The sequence below is a fragment of the Penicillium diatomitis genome (genome assembly GCF_028827545.1).
Source record: "Penicillium diatomitis strain IBT 30728 chromosome Unknown utg000012l_segment0_segment0, whole genome shotgun sequence".
Taxonomy (NCBI): Eukaryota; Fungi; Ascomycota; class Eurotiomycetes; order Eurotiales; family Aspergillaceae; genus Penicillium; species Penicillium diatomitis.
Genome location: NW_026623184.1, coordinates 1,176,787 through 1,204,070, shown reverse-complemented (window position 1 = coordinate 1,204,070; position 27,284 = coordinate 1,176,787). Strand labels below are relative to the sequence as shown.

At 51.9% G+C, this 27,284-nt stretch overlaps 10 protein-coding genes across 10 annotated transcripts; 7 read left to right on the top strand and 3 right to left on the bottom strand.

The window, feature by feature from the left end:
• Positions 1 to 1,900: 1,900 nt before the first annotated feature.
• N7539_008320 (CCCH zinc finger protein) lies at positions 1,901 to 3,499 on the bottom strand (the record flags this gene model as incomplete). The annotated part of the gene is made up of 4 exons (XM_056937920.1): positions 1,901 to 2,478; positions 2,571 to 2,626; positions 2,680 to 3,391; positions 3,454 to 3,499. The coding sequence occupies 4 exons, from the start codon at positions 3,497 to 3,499 to the stop codon at positions 1,901 to 1,903; spliced, it is 1,392 nt and encodes a 463-aa protein (XP_056787012.1).
• A 562-nt stretch (positions 3,500 to 4,061) lies between these two features.
• On the bottom strand, positions 4,062 to 5,335 carry N7539_008319 (transcription factor IIF subunit TFG2; the record flags this gene model as incomplete). The annotated part of the gene is made up of 4 exons (XM_056937919.1): positions 4,062 to 4,427; positions 4,486 to 4,682; positions 4,739 to 5,000; positions 5,066 to 5,335. The coding sequence occupies 4 exons, from the start codon at positions 5,333 to 5,335 to the stop codon at positions 4,062 to 4,064; spliced, it is 1,095 nt and encodes a 364-aa protein (XP_056787011.1).
• A 929-nt stretch (positions 5,336 to 6,264) lies between these two features.
• N7539_008318 (COP9 signalosome complex subunit 4) lies at positions 6,265 to 7,582 on the top strand (the record flags this gene model as incomplete). Its single annotated transcript, XM_056937918.1, has 2 exons — positions 6,265 to 7,491; positions 7,553 to 7,582. The coding sequence occupies 2 exons, from the start codon at positions 6,265 to 6,267 to the stop codon at positions 7,580 to 7,582; spliced, it is 1,257 nt and encodes a 418-aa protein (XP_056787010.1).
• Positions 7,583 to 9,031: 1,449 nt separating this feature from the next.
• Positions 9,032 to 10,576, top strand: N7539_008317 (potassium channel family protein; the record flags this gene model as incomplete). Its single annotated transcript, XM_056937917.1, has 1 exon — positions 9,032 to 10,576. One exon carries the CDS (start codon positions 9,032 to 9,034, stop codon positions 10,574 to 10,576), a length of 1,545 nt encoding a protein of 514 aa, XP_056787009.1.
• Positions 10,577 to 11,888: 1,312 nt separating this feature from the next.
• Positions 11,889 to 14,570, top strand: N7539_008316 (alpha-L-rhamnosidase; the record flags this gene model as incomplete). The annotated part of the gene is made up of 1 exon (XM_056937916.1): positions 11,889 to 14,570. The coding sequence occupies one exon, from the start codon at positions 11,889 to 11,891 to the stop codon at positions 14,568 to 14,570; it is 2,682 nt and encodes an 893-aa protein (XP_056787008.1).
• A 2,445-nt stretch (positions 14,571 to 17,015) lies between these two features.
• Positions 17,016 to 19,174, top strand: osm1 (putative fumarate reductase Osm1; the record flags this gene model as incomplete). The annotated part of the gene is made up of 4 exons (XM_056937915.1): positions 17,016 to 17,052; positions 17,130 to 17,198; positions 17,296 to 18,981; positions 19,077 to 19,174. The coding sequence occupies 4 exons, from the start codon at positions 17,016 to 17,018 to the stop codon at positions 19,172 to 19,174; spliced, it is 1,890 nt and encodes a 629-aa protein (XP_056787007.1).
• Positions 19,175 to 20,425: 1,251 nt separating this feature from the next.
• Positions 20,426 to 20,818, top strand: N7539_008314 (uncharacterized protein; the record flags this gene model as incomplete). The annotated part of the gene is made up of 1 exon (XM_056937914.1): positions 20,426 to 20,818. One exon carries the CDS (start codon positions 20,426 to 20,428, stop codon positions 20,816 to 20,818), a length of 393 nt encoding a protein of 130 aa, XP_056787006.1.
• Positions 20,819 to 21,194: 376 nt separating this feature from the next.
• Positions 21,195 to 22,599, bottom strand: N7539_008313 (uncharacterized protein; the record flags this gene model as incomplete). Its single annotated transcript, XM_056937913.1, has 2 exons — positions 21,195 to 22,296; positions 22,544 to 22,599. 2 exons carry the CDS (start codon positions 22,597 to 22,599, stop codon positions 21,195 to 21,197), a joined length of 1,158 nt encoding a protein of 385 aa, XP_056787005.1.
• Positions 22,600 to 22,742: 143 nt separating this feature from the next.
• N7539_008312 (uncharacterized protein) lies at positions 22,743 to 23,870 on the top strand (the record flags this gene model as incomplete). The annotated part of the gene is made up of 3 exons (XM_056937912.1): positions 22,743 to 22,856; positions 22,925 to 23,489; positions 23,548 to 23,870. 3 exons carry the CDS (start codon positions 22,743 to 22,745, stop codon positions 23,868 to 23,870), a joined length of 1,002 nt encoding a protein of 333 aa, XP_056787004.1.
• A 1,105-nt stretch (positions 23,871 to 24,975) lies between these two features.
• N7539_008311 (protein phosphatase 2A regulatory subunit CDC55) lies at positions 24,976 to 26,833 on the top strand (the record flags this gene model as incomplete). Its single annotated transcript, XM_056937911.1, has 5 exons — positions 24,976 to 25,019; positions 25,146 to 25,186; positions 25,259 to 25,356; positions 25,478 to 26,126; positions 26,253 to 26,833. 5 exons carry the CDS (start codon positions 24,976 to 24,978, stop codon positions 26,831 to 26,833), a joined length of 1,413 nt encoding a protein of 470 aa, XP_056787003.1.
• Between the last annotated feature and the right edge of the window lie 451 nt (positions 26,834 to 27,284).

Here is a 27,284-nt window from a genome sequence, read left to right as displayed (position 1 = left end):
TCTCGAGTGGTAGGCCGCTCTGTCACGATTATTCGATGATTGCTAGCTGTCTTCAGGAGTCAGTAAGGCTGACACTCCCATATTCGACATGATAGCCTTGGTCCGGTTCAAATCTTCAACGCCCACGGTGGCTGCTCTGGCACATGCTTCTTCATTATGGGCCGAGCTTTCTTCCCAAGGCGGGCAAACTAGATCAACAGACTACCTAGCCCCGCACATGTCATTGAGTAATCTCTCTCTCTCTCTCTCTCTCTCTCTCTCAAACAACCGCATACTTTAAAGTAGACGGTAGCTCAATAGCAGAAGGTACTCGGATGCTCGATTACTCTCACGCCCAAGGTTGGCATCGGATTGAATACACCAAACCTATGGAAGAAGGCGTCGATAATGAACTCTGTCTGGTAGAACTACCTCACGATGATACTAGTAGGGCGATGATGCTCACGCGATCCTCAGACTTGCCAAGAAGAATCTTCAAACAGCCTTCATGTTGCTTTTCTCACATGTTGCAGTTCTCACGCGCGATGTGCACTAAGGCGTGACTTCAACTCAATTCATTCCATTTTGGCCCATGGCCAGGCTTTGATACTTCACGCTTGCCCGCTTGTCGAGACAAAGCTTCGAGAACCAATCTCCGTGCAACACAGTAACCCGAATTCACCAGAGTTTATTAAAAGGCAGGCATTTCCATTGGGAGCTGCTTGCCTCCTGTAACACTGTTTGACAAGGTCTCCTTCCATCTTTGACTTCCAAAGGAATAAAACCGAGTGAGGAAGTATCAACCTCCAGGTGACCTGACAGCCCTGCGCCGCGTATGCGAACCACAATGCCGAAGGACGTCATCTCGTCACAAGAGCAAGGGATCTTATCGGGAATGTCTACGAACACAGCTTAGCTTTAACCTAAGGGAGCCAACGACCAAGATCTCGCGGATTTGGGTCTATCATCGGATTGAATCGAGCTGTCAGTCAGCTGCACTGTCCATCAGTTAGACGAGGCGATCAAGTGGTGATCCTCGAGCCAGAAGCTGGATGTTTGTGGGGTTGCCGAGGGTGCGGTAGGAGGTGGGCTCAAGCGTGTGAAGACAGGGCCGGATGAATGGATGTCGAGCCCGTACGTACCGTGACCCCTCGTGGAGGTACATCAATAGCACTGGGTCAGACTGCGGGAGAGTCAAACCACGCAGCCATCCCAGATGAAGTCGTGGTGGTTTGAATTTGAAGAAAATCATTACCAGTCTGGTGTGCTCTCTCATGACCGAAGCAAAGGTGCATAGAGTTTCCAGGGAAGGAGTGAGGAGGGAAGAATATGGTCTGAATGACACCGATCTGGGAAGTCGCGTTCTGTGGCGCACTTTAAATGCAAAAGGGTAACAGGGCATGCTGAATCAAAAGGCTCCGGCCTTGATACCTGTGAAGCTCCAGTGCATCATCTGGGAAGCTTCGTGCCTCGCAAGTTCGACCTGAGCTAAGCCCTGTCCACGGCCAGCCAAAAAACGCCGAGTTTCTGAGATCAGTCAGGTTGGACGACCGCAGATTTTGGACTGTATATCTAGATTTATTCCAATCCGGGGGACGGCAGAATGGAAATATGTGAACTCGAGGGTCAGAGAGGGGCCTATATGATTCAGATGTATTTTCAAGGATTTGAAATTTATTCATTCTCACATAACGATACTATCTCCTTCTGCGATCTGTCCGCTCTTCCTCCAACTTGGGTATCCATGAGTGCGTGTCGAGTATTACTTGGCGGTCCAAATAGATCTCGCCTGAAGAAACCAGTGCCACAATTGGGAACGGAACGGTGATCAGGAACCAACAAAAGCATGCAAAAGGGGCAACTACGATGTCGCTGCAGACGGACTCGAGTGTCTGCTGGACGAAGTCTAAGACTGGGCTGCTCAGAACTTGATAAAGTCGTGCTGCTCGGCCATCTCGCTGCTATCCACCCCTTCTAGGAGCTCGGTAGATACGTCGTCGAAGTCGTCCGAGTCGACATCATCCGAGTCAATCGCAGCATAGTCTTCTTCTTCGCTAGACTCGTCAGATTCATCCTCATTGTCAGCTGACGCCTCTGCCTTTGCCGCGGCTGCCGCAGCCTTGCGAATTTGGCCCGCGCGGTCAACGTGAGGCAATGGGCAACGCTTTTTATGGCAAACGCCGCTGTTGGCATAATCAGGACATTCGTGAACGTGTCGTTCTTCACAATTGACGCCCTTTTCACAGTACCCGAGAGTCGCAAAGTCGCGACAGACAGGAGCTCCTGGGTTGACCCGAACGTGTGCGTAACGGCACTGTGGGTTAGAGCATCGACCCCTCAGGAAATGCACACAGGCAGGAGAGCGATGGGGTGAGGGCTCATGGGAAAGATCGCAGTTCATACCAGCACTACATTCGCCAGTTTGGAGAAAGTCCTTACAAATGGCAACTTTGTTAGGATCATGAACGAATGGACAAGACGGGCCCTTGTAGCAAGCACCTAAAAGCAGCGAGTAACACGAATTAGCACCGTCCGTAAAAGACAGAAGTCAGCAGACAAGGGCCTGTTCTATTTTGGAAAAATGTGTATACCGGTGGAAGTGAACCTCTTGCACAGTTCGTTTCTTTTCTTGACGGTCATCGGGTTCCTAATTTTTCGATTTTAGCACGCAGTCACTGAGGGATTGGTAGTGCGACTCACTTCTTTGAGGCCACAGCTCCAAGGCGATGAAGATTGCCGTTTTTACTTCGAACGAATGTCACGCCCGCCACATTGACTCGCTTGGGAGTGGTATTGGCGGTATTGGGGTCATCTAGGAGGAGTGAGTCAGTTCTCTCAACATGTTGATAGGACAAGGGAGTCTTACTGAAAACTCGGACTAATTTGCTCCCGCCGTGGGTAATCTTGAAAGGAACATCATTCACAAGAATTTGGTGCGCAGTTCCTGGCTGTGCCATGGTCGATACCATCGCGTTTCCTCGAGTGGCTTGCGCATATTGGAGGACCTTTGCTTGTTCACGCTGAGCCCGTCGCTGAGTTTTCACTTTACGCGATTCCTCCAAGGCTTTGGCACGTGCGACCTTCTCCTTCTCGTAGACAGCCGAGTTGATCAGCTGCATGTGGCGGTCGCGTTTTGCAACCCATCCATTAGAGGTAGTGGGCTGTCGTGTTTCGGCATCATTGTCGCTAGAGGGACCGGGAGTGGATGCGTCACTGTGCGCTGACCCAGGGGTACCGTTATTGAGAACCAAAGTGCGATTCCGGTGAGGGGCTGGATGGCGACCTCTTCCTCTGCCTCGCGAGTACGGCGCCCATCCGGGATGCGCGTGCGCATGACGTGATACATGTTGGGATTGGTGAGACGAGGGCTGGTTGGACTGTGCAGGCTGAGATTTGTGTCTGTTGATTTGTCCTACAACAAGAAAAGGTCAGTGGGTGAGCGCAAAGTGTGGGCTTGTGCTGTCGAAAGCTGACCTGCGAGCTGGCCAATCCGGGCTAATAGTTCCTCGTTTTCAGTCATGTTGAGCTACTTTCAGTTGATAGCTGGAGCGTTAGTGAGGATGTGAGAAGATCAAGACAGATGGCAGAATGAAGTTTGTAGGGAAACTGAAAATGCCCGAAGTTGATAGATGAGGTGAGAGATAAGAATGTTTGTAAGATGGGAAGGTAGACACGGTGAGACACGCACATACCCGCCGGTGGCGTGTGGAAGGTCACGTGGGAAACATCGGTCAGCCTCGCGCGATTGTCGTCATGTGTTCATGGTACTGGTAGTACTGCGAAAACCCTCTGCGTATGCCATATATACCTAGTTATCTGGTAGCAATAATGTACATGTCTTCTCTTTTGGCAGAGAACTAAATATTTGCGTGCTACAATGGAGTGCTACAAGTGCGACATGGGTTGACAGGAATATTACTTGTTTGCACTTCTGTTTGAATTTGGTATCATCTTAATATCTCAGTTTCCTCAACATATGGCCCAATCTCATAAATCAATCAACCACGCTATGTGGCTCAGCCAATTCTGATCTGACTCAATGTGCTTCGGTCTCGATGAGCAAGGCCCGAGTGGATTTTTGTCTAATCGTGATCCGTAATCATGCCCGAGGCGGTGAAATCTTCCTCGGAACCGTCCTCGAAGTCGTCCATGTCGGGGGGCTTCTCATCTTTGACCATTTGATGGGCGACCGAGGCGTAATTGGCGGGTTGAGCCTCGGGTTTGAGCTCCCATGTCATAGCAAAGTCACCCGCCTTAACAAGGTGAGCAACCATCTCCAGAGTCTCTTTGAGATAGGACTCGGGTTGCTGCAGCTTCGCTTTAAGCGTCTTGAAAGGCCAGTAACGGTATTCTCGGAAGCATTCGAAAATGCGATCCAGAAGCTCATTCTGTGGCATACGCGTGGATTTGTTCTCTTGAGCCTTGGCCTTCGTTGGTTTATTTTGTTGCTAAAGGGTAATGTTAGCCTTGGCAGACGCAAGTTAAGGGTGCCGCTCAGAGACTTACCACAAAGTGTCCCTTGTTCGTGGGCAGGAGAATCGCCGCGTTAGTGATGTCAGGAGTAATATCATCAATGTACTGAACCTTCTCCTTCGGCTTCAAAGCCTCCATGGCAGCTTTCTCGGAGATGCGACGAAGTTCCTCATTCTCGACCGGCAAGAGATTGAACTCCTCGCTTACTTGGCCCACAAGTGCCGTTTGCTCTGAAGCAGCATCAGCATGGCTGTACTCAAGAGATGGAGACTCGGGAAATCCTTACTAGGTACCGTTTTCCGCACGTAGGGCTCCCACTTCTTCCCTTGTTGTTTTCTTCGTGCATCTCGTTTCATCGACTCATACAGAGCCGAACGTTTCTCGCCAAATTTCGCCAGACGGTTTTCGGCTCCCGGGATGTCTTTTTCAGTGAAAACGAATGTATTCTGTGTCATATGTGCCGCATTCGTTGACATGACCTGCTTTTGTAGGGTGTAGTCCTTGGGAATGTCTTCGTTGCCTTCTCGTCTATGCAACCGTAGACTAACCTGCACGTCAAATGCATGTATAAGCATTCAGCAAGCGATGCACCTTGTAGACTGGGGAAACATACACGCTTCATATCTCCAGGGTCTCCTTCTATCCTGATCGTTCCAATTTCGATCTCCTCATCATCATCCGCATTCTCGTCTGTTGTCGCCCAGTGGTCCCATAACTGCTGCGGCAACCGTGTGAGCCACACGTTCTGTCCCGATGCTGAGAAATCAAGATCTCCCGCATCCTCGTAGATATCATCATCTTCGATATCCGCAAGCACAATGTCTTTGTTGTCGGGATCTGGCTTGATGTACATGGCGTCGGGGTCTGGCTTGATATGCGCCATGTTGGCAAGCGACCGGGTGCGACGCCCGCGCTAAGCCACGAAGCGTGTAGAACTGAATGAGGAGACTTGGGCAACTATGTTGCAGTTTAGACAAAGAGTTGCAATGGTCGATACGCAAGAGTGAAATTGCGGAGCAAATTGTGAGCGAGTCAAATGTGAGGTTGCGCCTCGCCGCGGGCGAAAGAGCTATATCGCTTTGGAACTAATCGGGCGGGTACAACAGAAGGCGGTGAGTCGCAGAGCCTCCTTATCGCATCATTATTCTTCAACGCTCTTCAGCGTTCTTGAGATCAGATGACTTCATCCGAAGGCAACAACACCAAAATAGGTGTGATCGCAGGCAGCAGCATCGGCAGGTTATTCACATGAGAAATAGAGAGGCATGGCTAGTAATCTACAGCGTGGAAATTGTACATTTCAACCTTATTTGTCTGGAGCAGGCTGCCATGATCCTCCTTGCTCTAGGTAGGCAAAGTGCTAATAGTGCCTCGGCAGTACATATTGCGCACTTCGTTGAGCCCTCATCACTTCTACACTACCCGGCGCGCTAATCAGTAAGACATGGACTGTGTATTAGTGTAGCGCCCTGCATGTATGTACTGCAGTGGACCGATGAAGTCCCTTCATGTTTTATTTCTCTAGTCGTTATGATGACATGCCATTAATGGCATTTCACTTCAATTGCTTCCGATCCGGTTCGAAACCAGCTCACTCAGCAAGCCAATCAGATTTACCAAGGCGGGCCCCGCTCACCGAGCTCCCACTTCTCCGCCTGGGCTTATCGATAAGCTTGCCCTGCCACACATCATCTCCATCTCACAACTAGGTACATTTTCCACTTCGAGACAGAAACTGCAGTATCTAGGCCGCTGATCGCTTTCAGGCGAAGAAATAAGATTGGTCTCTTCCGAAGTGTCATTTACCTGAAAATGGCATCGCAAAAGGTCGTCGCCGCTTTATCCGCCATCGAATCGCTCACACATCAACCCTCCAAGCTTGAGCAATACAATAACCTTCTCAATGACATCGTGTCGACCTCCTCGGGCGACGAGCTTGCTCAGGACATTGTCTATTACCTTGATTCGTTCCTCAATAATGATATTACTGTCGGAGCGACTCGGCCTCTGCTTGATTCATTCATCGTCTATCTGCAAAAATTCGACCCTGAGGTCCAGATAAAGACCGGACAACATGCGATCACGTTACTCCAGTCGCGCGCTACCTCGGTGGAAGAGCAGGACTCACAGATACGGGAAATACTGGCTAGCGCATACGAGTCACAAGAAGATTACAGTGCTGCTGCCCGTGCTCTCTCAGGAATCAATATCGACAGCTCTCAACGCCTGGTCCCGGACACGGCGAAAGCTCGCCTTTGGATTCGAATCGTTCGCTACTACCTGGAGGACGATGACACAACGAGTGCAGAGGGCTTCTTGAATCGTATCAAGAATTTGCCAAGCAAAGTGGAGGAGCACGATCTCAAGTTGTACTTTCAGCTTTCGCAAGCCCGCATCCTGGATGCTCGCCGACGGTTCCTTGATGCTGCTCAGGAGTATTTTAACGTCAGTCTAGCCACAGGCGTTGATGAAAATGACCGACTTACTGCGCTTTCAGCTGCTATCAGATGTGCAGTGCTTGCGCCGGCAGGCCCACAAAGATCACGTTTTCTTTCTCGACTTTACAAAGATGAGCGTACTTCATCGGTGAACGAGTTCTCCATTCTGGAGAAAATGTTCCTTGATCGACTTCTCAACGCCGATGAGGTTTTTGCTTTTTCACAAAAGCTTGCTCCACATCAACTTGCTATCACGGCTGACGGTACTACGGTCCTCGACAAAGCTGTCATTGAGCATAATCTTGTCGCAGCCAGCAAACTTTATGATAATATCCATGTCGATGCGCTGGGTACTATTCTAGGACTCAAATCGTCGAGTGACTTTTCGGCGGGCGAGAAAGCCGAAGCCTACGCCGCGCGGATGGTAGGAGAGGGTCGTCTTCGTGCCCGAATTGATCAAATCGATGGCATTATCTGCTTCGATGCCGAGCTAGCAGGCCCTGGCGCAAACGGGGCGAGCTTGCGCCAATGGGACCAGGGAGTCCAAGAACTTGCGGAAAACGTTGAACGCGTTGCGACCAGTATTGCCGAGCACTTCCCGGTGAGTAAAGCACTCTTACCTTTCATGGTGATAGATTCGATTGGGGCTAATAGTTTACTAGGAGTTTGCCACCGGTCAAATGGTGCATTAGGGGAGATTTTGACATGTTTATGAATTATGATCAATCAACGCCATTACTTTCCAGCCATAGATACTTTCTCATTCGCAGCAGACTCACATTCGTTGACCAGCGCTGCAATTACGTAAGAGCTTGGCTCCTGGGAAATGTACACTGCTCAATAGTCAGGGGAAGACTATGCATAAACTAGAAGTTGGAATTCGCGAAGGGGCAGGCTTGCATTTATAGTGTATGCAGCTCAATGCTGATACATAAGTATGGCTCTTTTCGTAATCCTCTGATAGCTGCGAAAGCTTACGCGTCAATGATTTTGGACTTGTTACTTGTTTCTGAACCTTTTCCGCTCGAATCTCATACAGTTCATATACCTTACCTACTGCGAGCGAGCAATTCCTGACTGAATGTATACTGCTGCTTTGCGGTTGCGCACCCTGTTCCCAGACAGCACCATAATCACTGGAACTTGCACCAAGCCGTGCAAGGCCATCACTATCTATTTCAGCCCTAGATGGAGCGAGGTTTTACATGCACTTGAACCACGGTACAACATGTGCTTCACGCTTATTTTCGACTGCGAAGGGTTGCACACTCGGCTATCTCGGCGCGGTCTCCGAGGCAGAACCGAAGTTTAACACTGTGCAAACCACGGATGACGGAGAGCGTCAAGTGGGCGACATTCTTCCTCATAGAGATCAAACTCACATGGATGATGGAGTTGACGTGTCATCATCATTTAAGCCTTAGTCATATAAACTTTACTACTTAATCGTAAGTTCATACCATTTTTCACATCCATCGCAGCTCTATTTTGACGCGCACCGATCACACGGCCAAAGGGAGATCTCCGAGAACTACTTTCTCTTTTCAACACGCACAAATCATCTTCAGTATTAACTTGAATCTCGAGGTACGACGACACTCAAAAATTGCGTGTGGTGACAGCTTCTTTCAAACCAAACTTGCAAATGAAGTTGATCGCTGGGGATTCTAGTCCGAGATGCCGATGCGATCAAAATCGAGCAATGAGTTCCCTACCGGGAAGAGGTTAGAAGCGTCGAGCATACATGCGTAGTCCGTGCAATCACTAAGGCGAGCAGTAACTGGTTTGGTAATATCACAGGGTTGCCGATGTTTGCAGTATGTGGACTCCCCTAGGTGTTCTTTCGATCAAGCTTGCTGACGGAGCATCAGGGCTCTCTGTATGTGATAGCTCTCGTATTCAATATCTGTGCACTCGCCTCGGAATGGCTGCAGAGTGTCTCGAAGGCTGGACCAGCTTTTACTTTGCCCACACCGCATTGGTACTGTATAATATGAGCTTTCAGTCTCGATTACTATGTTCCATCGGACAAGAGCTTACATTTGTATAGGACTATGGCACTAAAAGCCGTATCTATAGCCTCTTCGGGAGCCTCATACCTTTTGTACCTTCTTGTGATAACTTATAGATCTGAGTCTAGCATGGGGTACGCGCTCACAGCGGTCGGATGGCTCATTTCGGCTATAATCTTGTTCGCTCTTCTGGGTATCGACATTCGCCGGCATCAGCAAGAAGCGTCTCATGAAGCGCTGATGTACACGGAGAATTTTTTTGCCGCAGTGTTCGCTGCATGCATCTACGCATTGGTGTCAATCCTGCTTCTTATCCATGTTCTATTTTTCTGTACTCGTTCTGAACATACAAATGTCGTCGAATGCACGAGCACTATGTTTCGACTTACTTTCTTCGCCATCCTGCTTCTGGGCGGTGCGGCTGTGTACAGCAAAATCGAAGGCTGGACGTTGATAGACGCACTTTACTTTACCGACTACACCGTTCTTACAATTGGTCTCGGCAATGTGGTTCCCAATACACATCTTGGGCGCAGCTTACTATTTCCATACGCTACTTTGGGAATTATCAGCTTGGGACTTGTGGTCGCCGCTGTGATGTCTGTTACGGATCAATTACGTGAACTCCGCTTGGCAGCTACCATTGACAGTGTCCACGGGGATCTGCCAAATATGGACTCAGAAAAACGGCCAGCGAAGAGGACAGTCTCTTGTGGCTTGAAATCTCAAGGCTCTTTTGCCAGCAGCGTCACTCAAAGGTACACGATGTACCTGAAGGAGCAAGAGATCAAAGCGCGCTTTTACCGGAGATCAAGATGGATCGATATCCTTCTCTTCATGTCGGCTTGGTTCATGCTTTGGCTGGTGAGTGCAGCCGTGTTTCGCCATTCCGAAAAGGAATCCAACTGGTCCTACTTTGTTGCGCTGTATTTCACATATACATCGCTCACCACAATCGGATATGGTGATTATTACCCCACGAGCAACTTTGGCAAAGTCTTCTTCATTTTCTGGTCGCTGCTTGCTATCCCCATCCTGACTAATCTGGTGACACTGATGGGAGGTGTTTTCCACACGTGGCTGAGATATTTGTCGGGCTGCATGAGTGGGCATGTATGGCACAGAAATCGCACGAAGGAGCTCAACCACGAGACAAGGCACTACTCAAGACTCAAAGGCAAGGATGTCCAGATCCAGACTAGTTATGAGAGCTGTGAGATGGACATAGAGAGGTGCACTCCCGATGGTCCGTCTTCTTCGAGCCGATATCTTCAGTCGGTGCCTCCGATGAATACCGTATCAGGTCGGTGTACAGCCGAAGAAATTGACCCAGCGGATCCCAGGCGGGCAATGACACAGCAACATCTGATGGTCCTGGAGGAAATTCAAAACCTCATCACTCTAACCAGGGAAGATAGGCACAGAAGTTCGGAGAAGCTGTGCTGTAGATGGTCAAGGGTAATCCCTCTCCTTCGGGCTCAGAACAACTCCGAAGACCTAGAAGGCCTCGTATCCTTGTTTGCATCTGCCAGGTCTGCCACCGCACCGAGAAGCACAGCTAAAGATAGCAAGCATGAGCGGGAAGTGAGAAATATGGAGATCCTGTGGATGGTCAGTCTACTTGTGGAAAGACTTTCTGTCGATCTGCGACATGAGCTCTCTCGGTCTATTTGATGGAATCGAACGCTTTGAGTCCATCACTTTGATAGCTTCCGTCAAGAGTATTGTCTCTTGATAAGCACGTGTAAATTCTTCGAATATCATGAGTCTCTGTTCATAGACTGCGGGCAGAAGACTGTTTGTTTTTGCCAATATTTTCAGATGCGAGATCCTCTATCAATCGCGTCAGCAGAGGAGCCCCTGGCCTAGATATATGACAGGCGAGCCGTCAAGATTCAAACTCAGTGGTGTTTGGGGGGAACGGTCCGAACTCTACGGAAAGTACAGACCCCCTATGACCATTCAGTCATCATGTCTGAAACCCTGTGAGATTGTCCAAACTCCATACCTCCGAAATATCCGAAAATGATGTCGCTCGTCTCGGAAACCAATTTCCTGCCGTCCGTGCCACATCAGCGGGTAATTGCCATTTGGACGTGAATTTACATCATGACCAATGCATGCAAACAAGAGAATCGTCCGTTTTTGGACCAGAGAACGGCTTTTCATGTCTCTATGAGAGCTGTAGACGCCGAGACGGCGCCGAGAAATGTTGGCAAGTATCGAAATTGCAGTGTGAATCGGTAACGGGACAAGCCATGTCTCCCTTGACGCTTCAGGTAAGGATCCATTGATGCTGCGAGTGCCGTGACCGGAACACACCGCCGGGCAGAGCTTAAGTCTGTAGACCGGAGAATCTTGTAAATGCGGAGCGGGCTATTTCGAGGGTGGGGATTGCCTGTGCGGGTAATACTTTCCATTGTCTTCAGCCTGACGATCAACGATTCCGATTCAAGATTATTCAAGATTCTTCCAGGCTGGGTGACTTACACCTGGAACAAATATTAGGTCCTCGGGATGTTGGAGCTGATCATGCACTTGTTGTTCTTCCTCAACCTTTCAATGAACACCTGACTCGTGGGCCGCAAGCAAACAATCAAATGACCCCAGAGTTCCAAGGAGGTAAACGAATCCCTTGACGAATTCAGAAGCTAAAGGGCTTTTGCCTTTTTAGATTGAGACGACGAGTCGCTTCAGATCCCTGAAGCAACCACATTAATAGATCTGCTGCCCGGCTATAGTCATCGCCGGGCGCTGCAGGGTGGCTGCAAATGCCCCGGAAAAAGTACACCAACGGGGGTTGAGGAGCACAGAATCATCCGTCGGGCTCGACTTATCCGATTTTCTCAGTAATTCCCACCAACGAGACCATGGCGATGATACTGACGAGGAGAAGCCGAACCCGCGCTGGGAGATCAGCCCATGCTCGTACCTCAGGTCACTGTCTCCTTTGCCCTCTTCACTACCTGACTTCCCATCGGCCAAGATGAGCTCCCAGCCATCGATAGCTTCGGTCTCATTTGAACAGCACGCATCGGGACGGGGTATTGGGGTATCCAGGCCCCGCATTTCGTGGACGTTCGCAGCAAACGAGGAAACGGAAAGAGACTGGGTTCAAACTGCTTACACTCTGGAGATTGCGCGCAATTCGGATCCGCCAGAATCGCACCACGTGCAGTCCGCAGAGTCGGTCCTCGTTCCCTGGCCCAGTCATCCTCTCCGCTCTCGCGAGGTGGCACAAGTACGTGTGCGCGCGCATGGAACTGCCAATGTGCAACACACGGAGTGGTCAGGTTGGGCGACGGTGGAGTGTGGTCTGCTGAAACGAGCAGACTGGACCGCCAACGCGATCACCAGTCGGTTCAAGCAGCCTGAGGGACCCTTACGACCTTTGCGATTGCGGAAAACATTCTCTTTGCCTGCTGCCGCTATCAAACATGCACGTCTCTACATCACTGCTCTCGGAGTATTTCAAGCCTATATAAATGGCGTCCCCGTTGGTACTCATTGCATGTCGCCGGGGTGGACGAGCTACAAGCACCGTCTAAACTATGAGGTTTTTGACGTGGGTCCCTTACTGAAGGGATCCCAGCCCAATGTGATTGCCGCAGAGGTGGCGGAGGGATGGTATGCCACAAGACTCGGTTTTGGGGGTGGCCGGCGCTTTGTCTTTGGTGATGAAATGGCTCTCGTTGCGCAGCTAGAGATTGACACCGGCAATGAAAAGAAGAGCATTTTAACCGACTCAACGTGGAAGTGTCATCTCTCTGCAATCATGACGAGTGAAATCTACGACGGCGAGGTCTACGACGCTCGTGAGGAACAGCCCGGCTGGTCTGATGACTTGAACATGGACGATGCATCCTGGGAATCAGTCCGCGAGACTGAATTTCCAACGGCTGAGCTTGTTTCGCCGAGTGCACCTCCAGTGCGTGTCACTGGGGTCGTGCAGGCAGTCGAGATCATCAAGACACCCTCTGGCAAGATAATAGTCGATTTTGGTCAAAATCTTGTTGGACGCGTGCGCATTCCACTTCTCACGCAGTCTGCAAACCACACGATTACATTGACTCATGCGGAAATCCTTGAGGACCAAGAACTGGGCATTCGCCCGCTTCGAAAGGCCAAATGCGCAGACACTCTTGTTTCCGCGGGTGCAGCAATCCGCAACTGGGCACCACAGTTCACATTTCACGGCTTTCGCTTTGTTCAAGTTGATGGATGGAGTCCCGACGACGATGTCGCCCCGCTTACTATCAACAGTCTCGTAGCCGAGGTGATGCATTCTGACCTTGAGCGCACTGGATACTTCAGTTGTTCCCAGCCGATGATCAACAGACTGCACGATAATGCAATATGGAGTATGCGCGGCAATTTTTTCTCCATTCCAACAGACTGTCCACAACGTGACGAGCGATTGGGATGGACGGGAGACATTCAAATCTTCGCCCCCTCGGCTTGTTTTCTTTACAACGCTGGCGGTATGCTGAGTGACTGGCTCAAAGACTTGGCAGTCGAACAACTTGCTTCGCCCAGTGCAATCCCTCCCTTTGTCGTTCCCAATGTCCTCTCCGAGTCAACGTGGCCCATGTTCCCACAGGCTGTCTGGGATGATGTCACCATCTTGCTCCCCTGGACTCTCTACCAGAACTACGGAGATATTGAAATCCTACGGCGGCAGTACCCAAGTATGACAGCATGGGTGGATCGTGGAATCCAGCGAGGACCGGACAGACTGTGGGACGACAGTCTTTCCCAGCTAGGAGACTGGCTTGATCCTACTGCGCCAGCACACCAGCCAGGCAATGCACGTACAGACGGCACCCTGGTTGCCGACGCCTACCTTGTTCATGTCACTCGGACCCTAGCCGCGATTGCCACGATCCTAGATGAAAAAGTCGACGCGGCAAAATATGAGCTGGACTTTTTGGCCCTGAAGACACGTTTTCAGTACAAATACGTCTCGTCTGAAGGCTACCTCGTTGGCGATACGCAGACGTCTCTCAGCCTCGCCATTGTATTTGAACTGATCGATTCCCCGGTTCAAGTTGCCAACGCCGGCGCCCGACTTGCACGGCTTGTTCGCAAAGCTCACTTTCAAGTATCGACCGGATTTGCAGGGACTCCGCTTATCACGCACGCATTAACGATGACTGGACATGTGCAGCTCGCCTATCGAATGCTACAGGAGCAGTCCTGTCCCTCTTGGATGTATCCGATCACCATGGGAGCAACAACCATTTGGGAACGATGGGACAGCATGCGTCCCGATGGCAGCATCAACCCGGGCGAGATGACCAGCTTCAACCACTATGCCTTGGGCTCCATCATCAATTGGTTGCATAAGATCGTGGCAGGAATCAGCCCGCTCGATCCTGGATGGAGAAGAGTGCTGGTGCGCCCCATCCCCGGCGGCACAGTCAATCAGGCCGAGGCAATATACGACACTGTGTACGGACGTCTGGAATGCCGGTGGAAAATTGTATGGGGGAAATTTGATCTCGAGGTAGTTGTGCCCCCAAATTCGTGGGCGAGGGTTGTACTTCCAGGTGAAGATGCCCAGGGTGGACGCTGGATCGGGTCGGGTTCGTGGACTTTTGAGACTTGGTTTGACAGTCAAATTGGATGGCCGCCTCAGGAACTGCGACCGCCAATTCCTGGCCTGTAGAGAATCTGCTCTGGTCACGATGTCGATCGTTGTGGAAGAGAGGATATAATGTTTTCATGCGGCATTGCCTTGGACCTGTAATTATTATGGTTGAAACGACGTTGCCACCTTTTTTTTAATTTACCACAGGCCCAGCCTGCTTGTCTGCTAGCTTGAAATGCTTGGATGCCGCCTACGAGAACAACTGCTTTCTGTCTGCTCTGGGGCGGATCTCCATTGAACATTCCACCTTCACTTCTTCGGAGTGCATTACCCCGAGCCCGTAGTTGTGAGCCGTTGAGCAGTGAGCAGGACCCGCGGACATGTTTGGTTGGCAGATTACGGCTGGGTGGGTAGTAAAACCTTTGCAACAGGAACTGCGAAATGTATCGCTAGTCGCTACTTCCTGGTCCATATACAAATTGAACCCAAAGGTCTAGAATCGGGTGGGTTGAGAAACGCCGTATACCTCACCGGCAATCGAGCAGGACAGACGCCCCAAGGAAACAGTCAGTGATGTTCTCTGGATTCCTGTCACGTATTCGGCTAATGGAATTACCTCCCAGATATATTATATCCCGTCAGTCCCGACCCCCGTCAGTCCCGTCGATTGCCGACTTTCCTCCAACAAGTCAGCTGTCGGCAACTGGGCTTGCCCGATGGGGAAGCCACGCAGGGGCGGATCCCCGAGAAGGGTGGCTGCCGTTCGCTCTCCCGATGTGGATTCTGATGGATGAAAGGTACGATTGAAGGTCTACAAGGTTTCACGCTTTTAGTCTAGGCGACGGCATTGAGGAAATCGGTTGATCCAGACGGAATTCTCAAAATTGTGTTCACCAAAGCAGTGGCATCCTCGTGCTGTGTTGCAGAGATCCTTTCATCGGACAACAATGGGTCCGCTGCGAAGATCATGACCAGCTTGTTCTCAGATGGAAGAGTCACATGATCCCGCAACGTGATCCGGGGGTGGCTAGGTACCTTAAGGGTAAGGTTAGGTAGTTAACTTAGATCGTAGTAGAATCATAGAATGCCATTTAACGCTCGAGGTTAGAGGGATTTTCTAATCCTGGATCTTCATCCGGATATTTTGATGAACCACGCCCAAACTACCACGAGATTTGCTTGGCCAGGAAGTATGAGCGTCTCAGCAGTCAAAGTTGGAGCAAAATGCGATGGTGGTATAAAACCTGATCGTGAGGACATCCGAGGCTCTTCTGTTGCCAGGAGACGATCAGAAGGCCAGAGGCCTCCCGCATCAGGAATAGGCATCGACCACCACGCTTCCTCGATCAGGACGAGAATTGCCCGTCGATAGGGGAATGGTCCTAGAATTCCATGCTGATGAATCGTCCCTAGCAAATTGTATCCAGTAAGATCACTTGCTGCGTCTGGTAGTGGTCGAAACAGTTGTCCTGTGGTCTTGTCTACAATACATCTTGGTGGAATAAGAGTGATCCGGTCGGACATGTGAAGATGCATCTGATCATCTGCGACTGGACCTCAGTACTGCGGGGGAACCTTACCCCGGAGTATCCCTGCGCCGGATGCAGGCGACGGTGACACCATCAGCCCACCCCTTGTCCATCGGTGGCCATGTACCCAACATGTCACTCACACTCTTTTTTTTTTTTGGCATGTGATCCATCTGATGGTGCAGAGCATCTTCTCCCAGCTGATCAACTCACCACTCGACTGCCCGGTGCTGACGCGCTGAGATATCACCAGTCCGATCTCTTGCTTCTTACTCTGCATGGTCGCTCCCGCCTCTGGAGCACGGACTCGTGTCTCGATCGAGATGCGGTGGTCCGTCAACCAGTCTAAACACGTCGACGCTCTGTACGTTGACCATGTGCTTCCTATAACGCGATTGCTTCAGGAGTATTCAAAGCCTGCGCCATGTCTCTGTTCTTCCTCCGTAGCCCGTACTCGTATGCCCATAGATTCGCCAAGTATGTGGCCTTTAATGTCCACTACCGAATCTCTGCAACTGCTCGAGCCAGCCACAGCGGTCCCATTACCAACTCCCCGTCAGGAAGTTGTGTTTCCCCAGCCCACCCCAAAGTCCACCGCGACTCCTCTCGACTCCACTTGCGTGTCCATTTCCCCACGCCCGTGTGCCTCGGCCGATAGACCTCGCCTCCACCCAGCACGCACGTCGGCTTCTGATCGTGAATAATCCCACCCGAAGCTGGTCAACCTGGAGCTTGGTGAGTTCATCTTCCATCACGACTCCCCTCGGATTGGTTCTGCGATCCCCCGCCCGCCGTCTTTTGTGTTTCTCGGCCCCAGACTGGTCTCGCGGCCCATTCTTGTGTCTCGTCGGTACCCCAGTTCCTGAAATCCTACTACTTATAACGCCAGTCTCCCGTCGGGTGATCTCTTGTTTTCTCCACTCTCTCTCCCTGCTTTCTTGAGGTCCTCCTTCTGTCTCTCCGATACCCTTCTTCACACTCAACCACACATAAAATGGCCGCTCCTCAAGTCATTGTGGTCGGTGGTGGATGTAAGTTGCTGTGATTCATCACGCGTCGCAATAGATTCGAGCCGAGACCCCGACTAACTAACGCTCTTGGAATCCAGTGTCCGGTCTGAGTGCCGCACACACCGTCTATCTCAATGGTGGCAATGTCCTAGTCTTGGATAAACAGGGTAGGTTCCCCTTTTCCACCCCAACCCGTTGAATAACGGGACATGCCCGCATCATCGACTCTTCAAGTTTCTGACCGTCCGCTGGGTGGTTGATTAGCTTTCTTCGGTGGTAACTCCACCAAGGCTACGTCCGGCATCAACGGCGCCCTCACCCGTACACAGACCGATCTCGGCATTGGCGACAGCGTCAAGGCCTTTTACGAGGACACCCTCAAATCCGCCCGTGACAAGGCCCGCCCCGACCTCATCAAAGTGTTGACCTACAAGTCCGCCTCTGCCGTCGAGTGGTTGCAGGATGTCTTCAACCTGGACCTCACCCTCGTGTCTCGTCTGGGCGGTCACTCTCATCCCCGTACACACCGTGGTCATGATGCCAAGTTCCCTGGTATGGCCATCACTTATGCGCTCATGCAGCGTCTGGAGGAGCTTTCACAGGCCGAGCCCCACCGTGTTCAGATCATCAAGAAGGCCAACGTCACGGCGGTCAACAAGTCCGGCAATGATGTGACTGGTGTGACTTACACTTTGAACGGCGAGACCAAGACGGCGGACGGCGTGGTCGTTTTGGCCACCGGTGGGTACGCTGCTGATTTCAGTGAATCCTCACTACTGAAGAAGCACCGCCCGGACACCTACGGCTTGTCATCCACTAACGGCACTCACGCCACTGGTGACGGTCAAAAGATGCTCATGGCCATCGGCGCAAATGGGATCGATATGGACAAGGTTCAGGTACACCCCACGGGTCTGGTTGACCCTAAGGACCCGACCGCCAAGTTCAAGTTCCTCGCGGCCGAGGCCCTTCGTGGTGAAGGTGGTCTCCTGCTCAACTCCGATGGTCAGCGATTCTCCGATGAGTTGGGTCACCGTGACTACGTCTCCGGCCAGATGTGGAAGGAGAAGGAGAAGAGCAAGTGGCCCATTCGTCTCGTGCTCAACAGCAAGGCCTCCAACGTCCTGGACTTCCACACTCGCCACTACTCCGGTCGTGGACTCATGAAGAAGATGACTGGCAAAGAGTTGGCGGCCGAGATTGGCTGCGGCGAGGCGGCTCTGAAGAAGACCTTTGACGATTACAACCTCATTGCCGAGGGCAAGAAGAAGGACCCCTGGGGCAAGAAGTTCTTCCACAACCTTCCCTTCTCCATCGACGACGATTTCCACGTCGCTCTCATGGAGCCCGTGCTGCACTTCACCATGGGTGGTATTGAGATTGACGAGCATGCTCAAGTCTTGAACGGCGAGAAGAAGCCCTTCAATGGCTTGTACGCTTGCGGTGAGCTGGCTGGTGGTGTCCATGGTGCCAACCGTCTCGGTGGCTCTTCCCTGCTGGGCTGCGTTGTCTACGGCCGTGTGGCCGGTGACTCGGCCTCGCAGCACCTCTTCCAGAAGCTCATCAATGGTGGTTCCTCGGCCGCTCAGCAGCGTCTGGGCCAGATCTCCCTGCACATTGACCCCTCCACTCCCGGCAAGATTTCCGTCGAGTGGAACGGTGCCGCTCAGTCCGGCAACCGCCTGACCAGTGTTCAGGATGCCCCCGGTGCCGCCTCCGCCGCGGCAGCCACCCCGGCCGGTGAGGATGCTGCTGCCAAACCCGACCCCATTGCCAGCTTCCAGGTTCCCGAGAAGGAGTTTTCCATGGAGGAAGTGGCCAAGCACAACAAGAAGGATGACCTGTGGATCGTCGTCAAGGGTATTGTCCTGGACGTGACCAACTGGTTGGATGAGCACCCTGGCGGTGCCAATGCTCTTTTCAACTTTATGGGCCGTGATGCTACCGAGGGTATGTTTCTTGTTTGTCCCTTCACGTTCCATTTTCCTCCCGATACACTTCCATCCATCGACTGAGCAATCATCACTGACTTCCTCTCATCATAGAATTTGCCATGCTTCACGACGATGAGGTCATCCCCAAGTACGCCGCCCAGACCGTTATTGGTCGGGTCAAGGGCCAGAAGCCCAGCCTAGAGCTGTGAACGCCTCTAAATATCCTCCAATCCTCCTGTTCTTTATCCTTCTGACATGGTGATCTTGATGTGAAGACGGTCCCGTGACTGCTTCACGACCTTTGTGCCATTCTTCATACCCCCTTCATCTTTCGATATGTTGCGTGTCTATTTGCTATTTGCTCTCCGGTGGGACTCTATGAATTCTTAAAAATGGGCCGTCACCGTTGTGAATTGACTTTTTCTTGATCATGATATATGCGAGCTGTTGCACCCTCGCGTGGAGACGGGCCTTGTGATTCTGTAAAACACCATACGAGAATTTTATCTATTCCATCTTGAATACAAGCGACTTTGGCGCAACACATTCCTCGAGGCTGCCTTCACTTGTATTGTACACCAACCTGGTACATGATCGAGGTGCGGTCTGTGAGATGGTGCACCTTACCAACCTTTCGAGGTCTACGCGGTACCCACCGCCCCGCAGGCCTGCTACATTCAGAGCATTTAATCAGTTGATTGATTAGAACTTGACGCCCCTATCCACAATTGAAACTTTCCACTTAGTACTCTACTAGACTGCGTGAGTACATACTTACTAATCTCCTGGGCAAGGGGTTGTAGAGTTTGAAAACGCCCAGTTCTGGTTCCGGGGTGGATGATGACGTAGTAGATTCACGCGGTCGGCCCGACGGGATGGGCGGGATGGGCGGGTCCACCTGGCAGTCGCTCGATGCTGTCGTTGTAGATTGGTAGTCTTGCATGCTTCGATATTATTCCGAGGTGCTGGAAGCTTGATAAGAAAGAGGTGACAAGAGTACGTGGATACACGTGGCTGACGGGTTCCTTTGTGAAGTGTGGACAATCCATGTCTCGAGCTTATGATTTGGTACTACGCTGGTGTAGGTTTTTGTGATCATAATTGACGTGGCCATGTGAATTTGCCTGGATATCGTTAGTCGAGTTTATACTCGACAGCTTTCTCCATAGGTGAGGTACGTAGGTATCTAGCCCGTTATCCGATCAACTCCGCACCATGTTTTCCACCAGATAATCACCTGCAGCCCGTGACTGATCGAGACTGCCACTGCTTCAATGTGTAGGCTACCCTGACAACACTTACACCAGTGATCGGTCCACCGACTCCATTCACTATATTCCGTACGATCTACCATCCACTCGCGCACCTCTTCAAACCTGCCTGCCTGTCTTCAATTCCTTTCATTCCTCCACGCAGACCTCTGAAAGCGTGTTCTCTTCATCTCATCTGGCAGACGAAACATGTCGCTCACACAAGAACTCGCATCCTGGGGTCCCCTCCCCCAGCTCGCCGTCTGCTCACCTCCAGTCGCAGAAGCAACATTCCTGGCTCTCCGCACCGCATCTGCCACCCACCCATCCATCAACTTCCTCGCCATATCGCACAGCTCCCAATCCTCCACCGACAAGTGGATCGCCGCCCTGGGCGGCACGGGCCCCTCGCTCACCGTGCTCGTGGACAATGAGCGCCAGATGTATGCCAAATGGGGGCTGGGCGTGAGTTCCTGGGGCCATGTGTTGAGTCCGGCAGGGTTGATGGGGATCTGGATGCTGGGCAAAGAGAAGGGGATCTGGAATCGGCCGACGGAGAGTGGGAGTTGGTGGCAGACGGGGGTGTGCGTGGGCGATGGATGAGAAGGGGTGGGTGAGATGGGGTGGGATGGCGGGGAGGGCGGATGAGGTTGTGGATGTCGAGGGCGCGGTGGGTGTTTTGAAGGGTGGTGGATGGTAGTGATCAGTGTGCTAGGTGCTGTTGAGATACTACCTGGTAAGTAGGTTGATGGAGCGTGTAGGTGTGAGAGTGAGTGGCGCAGAAGATGGGGAGTGGCCACGGTGTAGGATGACTATCGTGAGACGGCTTCAAGAAGCAGAATCTATCATATCTCATACATGCAAGTAGTACAAAATTTGCTTTGAGGCCTTGAGACTCTTGAAGTAGACTCGGTCTAGGCACGCACTTCATGATTCATGCAATCAAGCTCGACTCAAGCGTGTAAGTTCCCTCTGCTCCTTACACCTGCACATGCCGGAGAATCACCTTCAGTCTCCGAACTGCAGGTCCATCGGTATCTTCTCCCCCTGTCAACCCTTCTTGGCCCTTTTCCTCCATCTCCTCTTTTGCCGCTTCCAGCGCGGGGCGAAGATACCCCCAAATTTCATCGTGGTAACGTTTATGCACCGTCACCCAATCCACCGCTCCCCGCCGATGCTCAAGAACGGAGTCGCTTAGAGTCAGACTCGGCTGGGCTGTCGCTTGCATGCCCTGCCGCCTCAGGGTAGACGAATCATTTTGTTGAAGGAAGGAATCTATGTCTGGGATCAAGCTGAGACCAGATAGACCTGCCTGGGATGATGCAGTGGTACTGGCCCTGTCAGATGAACGGCCGATCTGCTTTCGGAAAGAGTTCAGCATCTCCATCTCGGATCGAGTCAAGAGCGGAGGTGCCGCGGCTGGGTCGAGGTCAATCTCTTCTGTGCCTCCGAAGGCAGGGTCAAAGGAAGTATCTGTGAGGAGTGACACAACTGCTGCGCTATCGACAGGTGGAGAATCCTCGCGATGAGCTCGAAACCTGGAAGCGTCTGCCTGCGTGAAGTCATACCCTTGTTGCTTGTCCTTTTCTTCGGCCCATGTTAAGAGTATACCTCCTCGACTCATTGCATCGGGCCGTGAGGCTTCAAGCCAGCCCTCATTGCTTCGCGCAGACACATTGTCGCTGAAAGTCGTCGTCTGCTGAAACGACTCTTCTGACATCATGGGCAATTCAAACGTCTGTCTCTGCACTCGCACCATGATCACGCCAGGGTCCAAAGCCGAAGCAAGGCTGTTATGCACGTCACTGTTTGAACGCCTCAGACTAGAATCCGAGTCAGGGCTCAGGCGTTGATTCAAGTCGCGGTTCGAGTAACGAGCCAAGCCAGAATTCGAGCGAGACTTCAAAGCGGGATCCAAATCGTCGTCATAGCCACCAGCCCAGCACGAGGACACGCCAGAATCCAGACGACAGGTCGAGCGGGTGTTGAAGCCAGTGGTCAGGTCAGAGTCCGGATCGGGATCCAGACAGCTATGCGGGTTACTGCCCAGCCAGGGACGCCAGACCGACTGGTCAATCCATCTGCGTCAGCATCAAACTCAGCAGCAGGTGCAACCTAGATATTTACCCACTATCCCGTGGTAGCAGACACGCCAGCTATTGTCAACCTTGGAGACACGTGCAGATGACCAATCTTCCTTCACAGGCTTCACACAGCCGGTTGAAGCGGCTTGTGGAGCGCAGGGAGAGAGAAAAAAAGTGGAAAGACTTTCAAATAGCAAGAGGGGAATAGAGGGCCACGGCGGGACCGAAAGAAGTCACGACTCACGACGATTCCGTCGTGTAGTTGCTTGATCGAGGCGCCGAGTTCAATGCGCCTGCCATGTATGGGCTTCCCGAATGTTTACAGTAACATGCAGAAACCTCCCGCAAAGCTTGCTCTTGTAGTTTTCCACCATTTCCAGCAACCGCGTACAAGGATATCAGTGTCCCATCATTGCCAAGTCCTTTGTACGTCGGTCGACACAATGTCTGGAGATGCCTCTTCCAAGCGGCGGACGTTGTCCGAGACCTCGGGCAACAGCCCTAAGCGGCCGCGGCTGGAAAAGGAAACGTCTTCAAGTCCGACAAAAACACCAACGGTACCACTTTGAACCCGTATCTCTCTCTGATCATTGCCAGTATACTAACGCGAAGAACAAATCGATAGCTTCGCCCTGCGAAAATTGTGTACGCGGGTTCCACACCGGTTGGCCCAGACCCATTGCGTGATTGTCAGGCCAAAATTGCAGAGGACATTCAGTCCCTCGAGTGGAATCAAACACGGCATACCGCCGCGAACAGCCAAGGGTTCGACATGCTCGATGAGCTTCGACAAATTCGGCATGACGTGAGCCAACTTCAGTCCGGCCTCAGACGGACTGAGGCAGAACTCGCACAGACTCAGTCGAAGCTCGGACAGACTCAGTCCGAACTTCAGGTCGTTCGTCAACGGGCTCGCATCAACGACGCCTTACATCAGACAAGCAAAGACGTCCGTCGACGGGCGATTCTCAGCTTTCACCGTGACTCCCATCCAACCCACCGACAAGATGAGGAGCTGTGCAGAGAAATCCGCGGTCTTAACAAAGGGTCTGTTCACGGCGGGAATGTCCTCGCGGACGCCCACGCGATCAAGGAATATTATACCTCGACGGACATGGCACATCGCGAGGTGGCGTACGATGCTTTCAAAACTTTATATGGAACCACCCCTGATAATATCCTGCAAGCTGGTATGGAAAGATCTTATCATCTGTTCTCTTCGAGATCTATAACTAAAGTTTTCTCAAGACGTACCAAGCACGGCAGCCTCTGTTCGCACGCTTAACTCAATTGCAACACAACTGTATAAGCTGCCAAAGCGTCACCTTACGGAAGAGGCATCTCAGAAACGCCAGTCCCTTGTGGAACTCTTGAACCGACGTCAGTACGAGAAAGCGGAGCTGTTTTGCGAGGAGAACAACGAATTTTTTGCGTTGCCCGAGAAGGGTCAAGAGTCGAAGCTACTGGTTCACGAGCAAAACCACCCGACCAGACAAGATGAATCAACCCTTCCGTCAAATCGTCGACCAAACCGCAGTCATGGGCGGAAGCGTGGGCGTCGACGGGCGTAAGTAATTCTTGAGCTCCATGGCTTGCGGTCATAGTTGACCAAACCTTCACAATCATGTATCATTATCCTTGCTGTATGTATCATTATCCTTGCTGTATGGCGCTTTGCTAGATGCACAATTGCTTCCCGTACAAGGGCATCGACGTCCATCTGGCTTGATCACAATGACCGGCTGTAACTAGGATTTCAAGAGCCGCACCACCCCAGTCTAGCCCCGGTCAATGATTGATTTCATGCGGCGAGTCCGAGTGTCAAAAGACGTCAAGTCGACTCCAGATTTCCCTTATTCCGTGTTCTAGTCAGCTGGCCTCTATGCCATTCCGGTTGGATGATGGAGCGGTATAAAAGAAGAAAAACTTCTATCTCTCAGACTGATATATTGTTAAGAGGTGAATGCCAAGCGTGTCCTTCCTCTCGCGTCCAATTTCCGCTCTTCGAAAGTGTCCATCCTGACCAGGCGGTCTGCCCAGCTGCCTCAGGTCCTCCGTCGATGATCCCCTCTCAAGCTCTTCCACTGCGGGTCCTCTCCTAACAGCCCGGTCGTTTGCTCCTCTTTTCAAACCCATTCCGACTCCCCTCCTCCCCTCCGCCTGATCCCACCGACCCTCATCAACCATCGCTCGACCTGCCAAACCCCCCCCCCCCCCCCCCCGGTTGATCTCCATCTCGCCTCTTTGACCAGGACCCCCGTTGCCCACCGTCTCAATCGTCGGGATCCATTGCGTGGGAGACCTCTCCGACCTTTTTTCTCCCATTTCTTGTTCGGCGTGCCTAATCTTCCCCCGCGCTTCGACCATCTATCTCTCCTCCGCCCCTCCGATCCTCACCTTTCTTCGTCATCACTGCTCGATCCCCCCGGCTCAGCCTGAACGATTTTTGCCCCGCCTCGCCTGGCATCTCACTGAACTTCGCTGTCTGCTTCGCGAGCATCTCGGATCCCGACCGCTTCCGTTTGCCCAAGCCATTCTCCACGGCGTTCTCCGAGTTCGCTGCTCTTTTGGGTGATAGAGCTTTTCCGCGATCGCCTTCCTTTTCGCCCAGATCTTTGCATCGCTCTCCGGATCCATCTCTCCCTTCGTAGCTTAGACCGCCACTAGAACGAAAAGATGGTAGACAGAGACTCCGGCACACCTACCTGGAAGTTCACACAGTGAGTTCCTGCCCCATCTGTGGCTTCAGTGGTCACCTCCTTCGACGGCGCCGAATACTTCAGGATCTCCCTCCGAGTCGGTCGCGCGAGATTCATGACCGTCAACTGACACTGGTCCCCACACAGGTGCTTCGGTGACAAAGGTGATGTAGAGGATATCACAGAAGGTAAGAATCCCACGACTGAGGGGCTGCTATTCAAGACATGTCCAAGCTAACCGCACCGTCCGCTCTGTGCAGCTGATATTATCTCGACGGTTGAGTTTGACCACACGGGTAATTACCTGGCCACCGGTGACAAGGGTGGACGTGTGGTTCTGTTTGAGCGAAATGAAACAGTAGGTCTCTCAAACTGCCCAAATTGCCCTGTCTTCTGCTCTCAGTCACATGGAGATTGGAACCCAAATCTTGGCCAGGTTTCGATGCTGGATGTGCTGACAAGTGCCTGCTTTGCTCCAGAAAAAAACATGCGAATACAAGTTCCACACCGAATTCCAATCACACGAGCCCGAGTTCGATTACCTCAAATCTCTAGAGATCGAAGAGAAAATCAACAAGATCAAGTGGTGCCGTCGGCAGAATGCCTCACACTTCTTGCTGTCGACGAACGATAAAACTATCAAGCTATGGAAGGTGTTTGATAAGTCTCTCAAGGTGGTGGCTGAGAACAACCTGTCGAATGAGTTGACTCCGGCCGGTGCAGCGGGCGGCGGAGGCATTCCGCGCGCGCCCCGGGGCACTTTCAAGAGTGCCGGATCGCTCAAGATGCCCCGACTGACACATCATGACACCGTCGTCGCTGCTGTCCCGCGCAGGACCTACGCCAATGCGCACGCTTATCACATCAATAGCATCTCCGTGAATAGCGATGGCGAGACCTTCATCAGCAGTGACGACCTTCGCGTGAACTTGTGGAACCTCAACATTCAAGACCAGAGCTTCAACATTGTCGATATCAAGCCCGCCAACATGGAGGAGCTGACCGAGGTTATTACCGCCGCTGAATTCCACCCCGTCAGCTGTAACTGGTTCATGTATGCCAGCTCCAAGGGTACCATTAAGCTGGCCGATATGCGCCAGCGTGCCCTTTGCGATGAGCACGCGAAACGTGAGTTGAAAGCTACCCAGTTGTCGTTGATCTGCCGCGAAGTCTGCCCTTCATACACCGCCCCCCGTTTCTGTCATGCTTCCACTCATCGATATGCTAACGATCAATGATTATCACTCGCGACAGTGTTTGAACAAGAAGAAGACGCTTCCTCCCGCTCGTTCTTCTCCGAAATCATTTCATCCATCTCTGATGTTCGATTCTCCCATGACGGGCGGTACATTGTGTCCCGCGACTATCTCACCGTGAAGATTTGGGATGTCAACATGGAGCGCCAGCCAGTGAAGACAATTCCAATCCACGAACACTTGCGGCCTCGCCTCTGTGACACATACGAGAACGATAGCATATTCGACAAATTCGAGGTGGTCTTCTCTGGCGACGCAGAAAATGTCATGACGGGCAGCTACAACAACAATTTCATGATCTACCCCACCGAAGAACAGAAAGAGACCGAGATTGTGCTACAGGCAGACAAGTCCGCCTTCAAGGCCAAGAAGGTCGGAGTGCCGACCCCCATGAACAAGAACGGGAAGAAGGCCGGTTCAAGATCCGGCAGCCCCGCCGGCCCCGGAAGCCGCATGAAGAAAGAGACCGACGCCGACCAAATTGACTTCAACAAGAAGATCCTGCACATGAGCTGGCATCCCTTTGAGGACAGCATTGCCATCGCAGCCACCAACAATGTGAGTTTTGTCTCTGTCTGACTCTGAGACACCCATGGGCTCCCAAGAAATGGCCTTGCTGCGCATTTACTGACCTTGTAACGAGCAGCTCTTTGTTTTCTCCGCTCTCTAAGCAGCAGACCATTGCTATTGTTCTTTTGCTACCGACACCCGGATGAGGAACCGCGCAAACTATGACTAGACTTGGGAATGATGGGGGTTCTTGGTCTGAACTTGAATAATGAAGGGTGTCAGTCGAGTCATATGGTTGCACTCCTTGTCTCCAGTACTACATAGGAGCTACAAAACTATAGCATCAAAGCTGTTTATCGACACGTAAAACAACAGTAGGCTGCATCTTGTAGACGTTATCTTTGCACACGTGTATCTCACCAACCTGACACTCGCCACCCGCGTCGCCAGACTGCAATTGTAAGATAAAAACCTTCATCTCAGTAATTTAGAAGCTTCGGGCTGCCAGCCAAGACGGCAG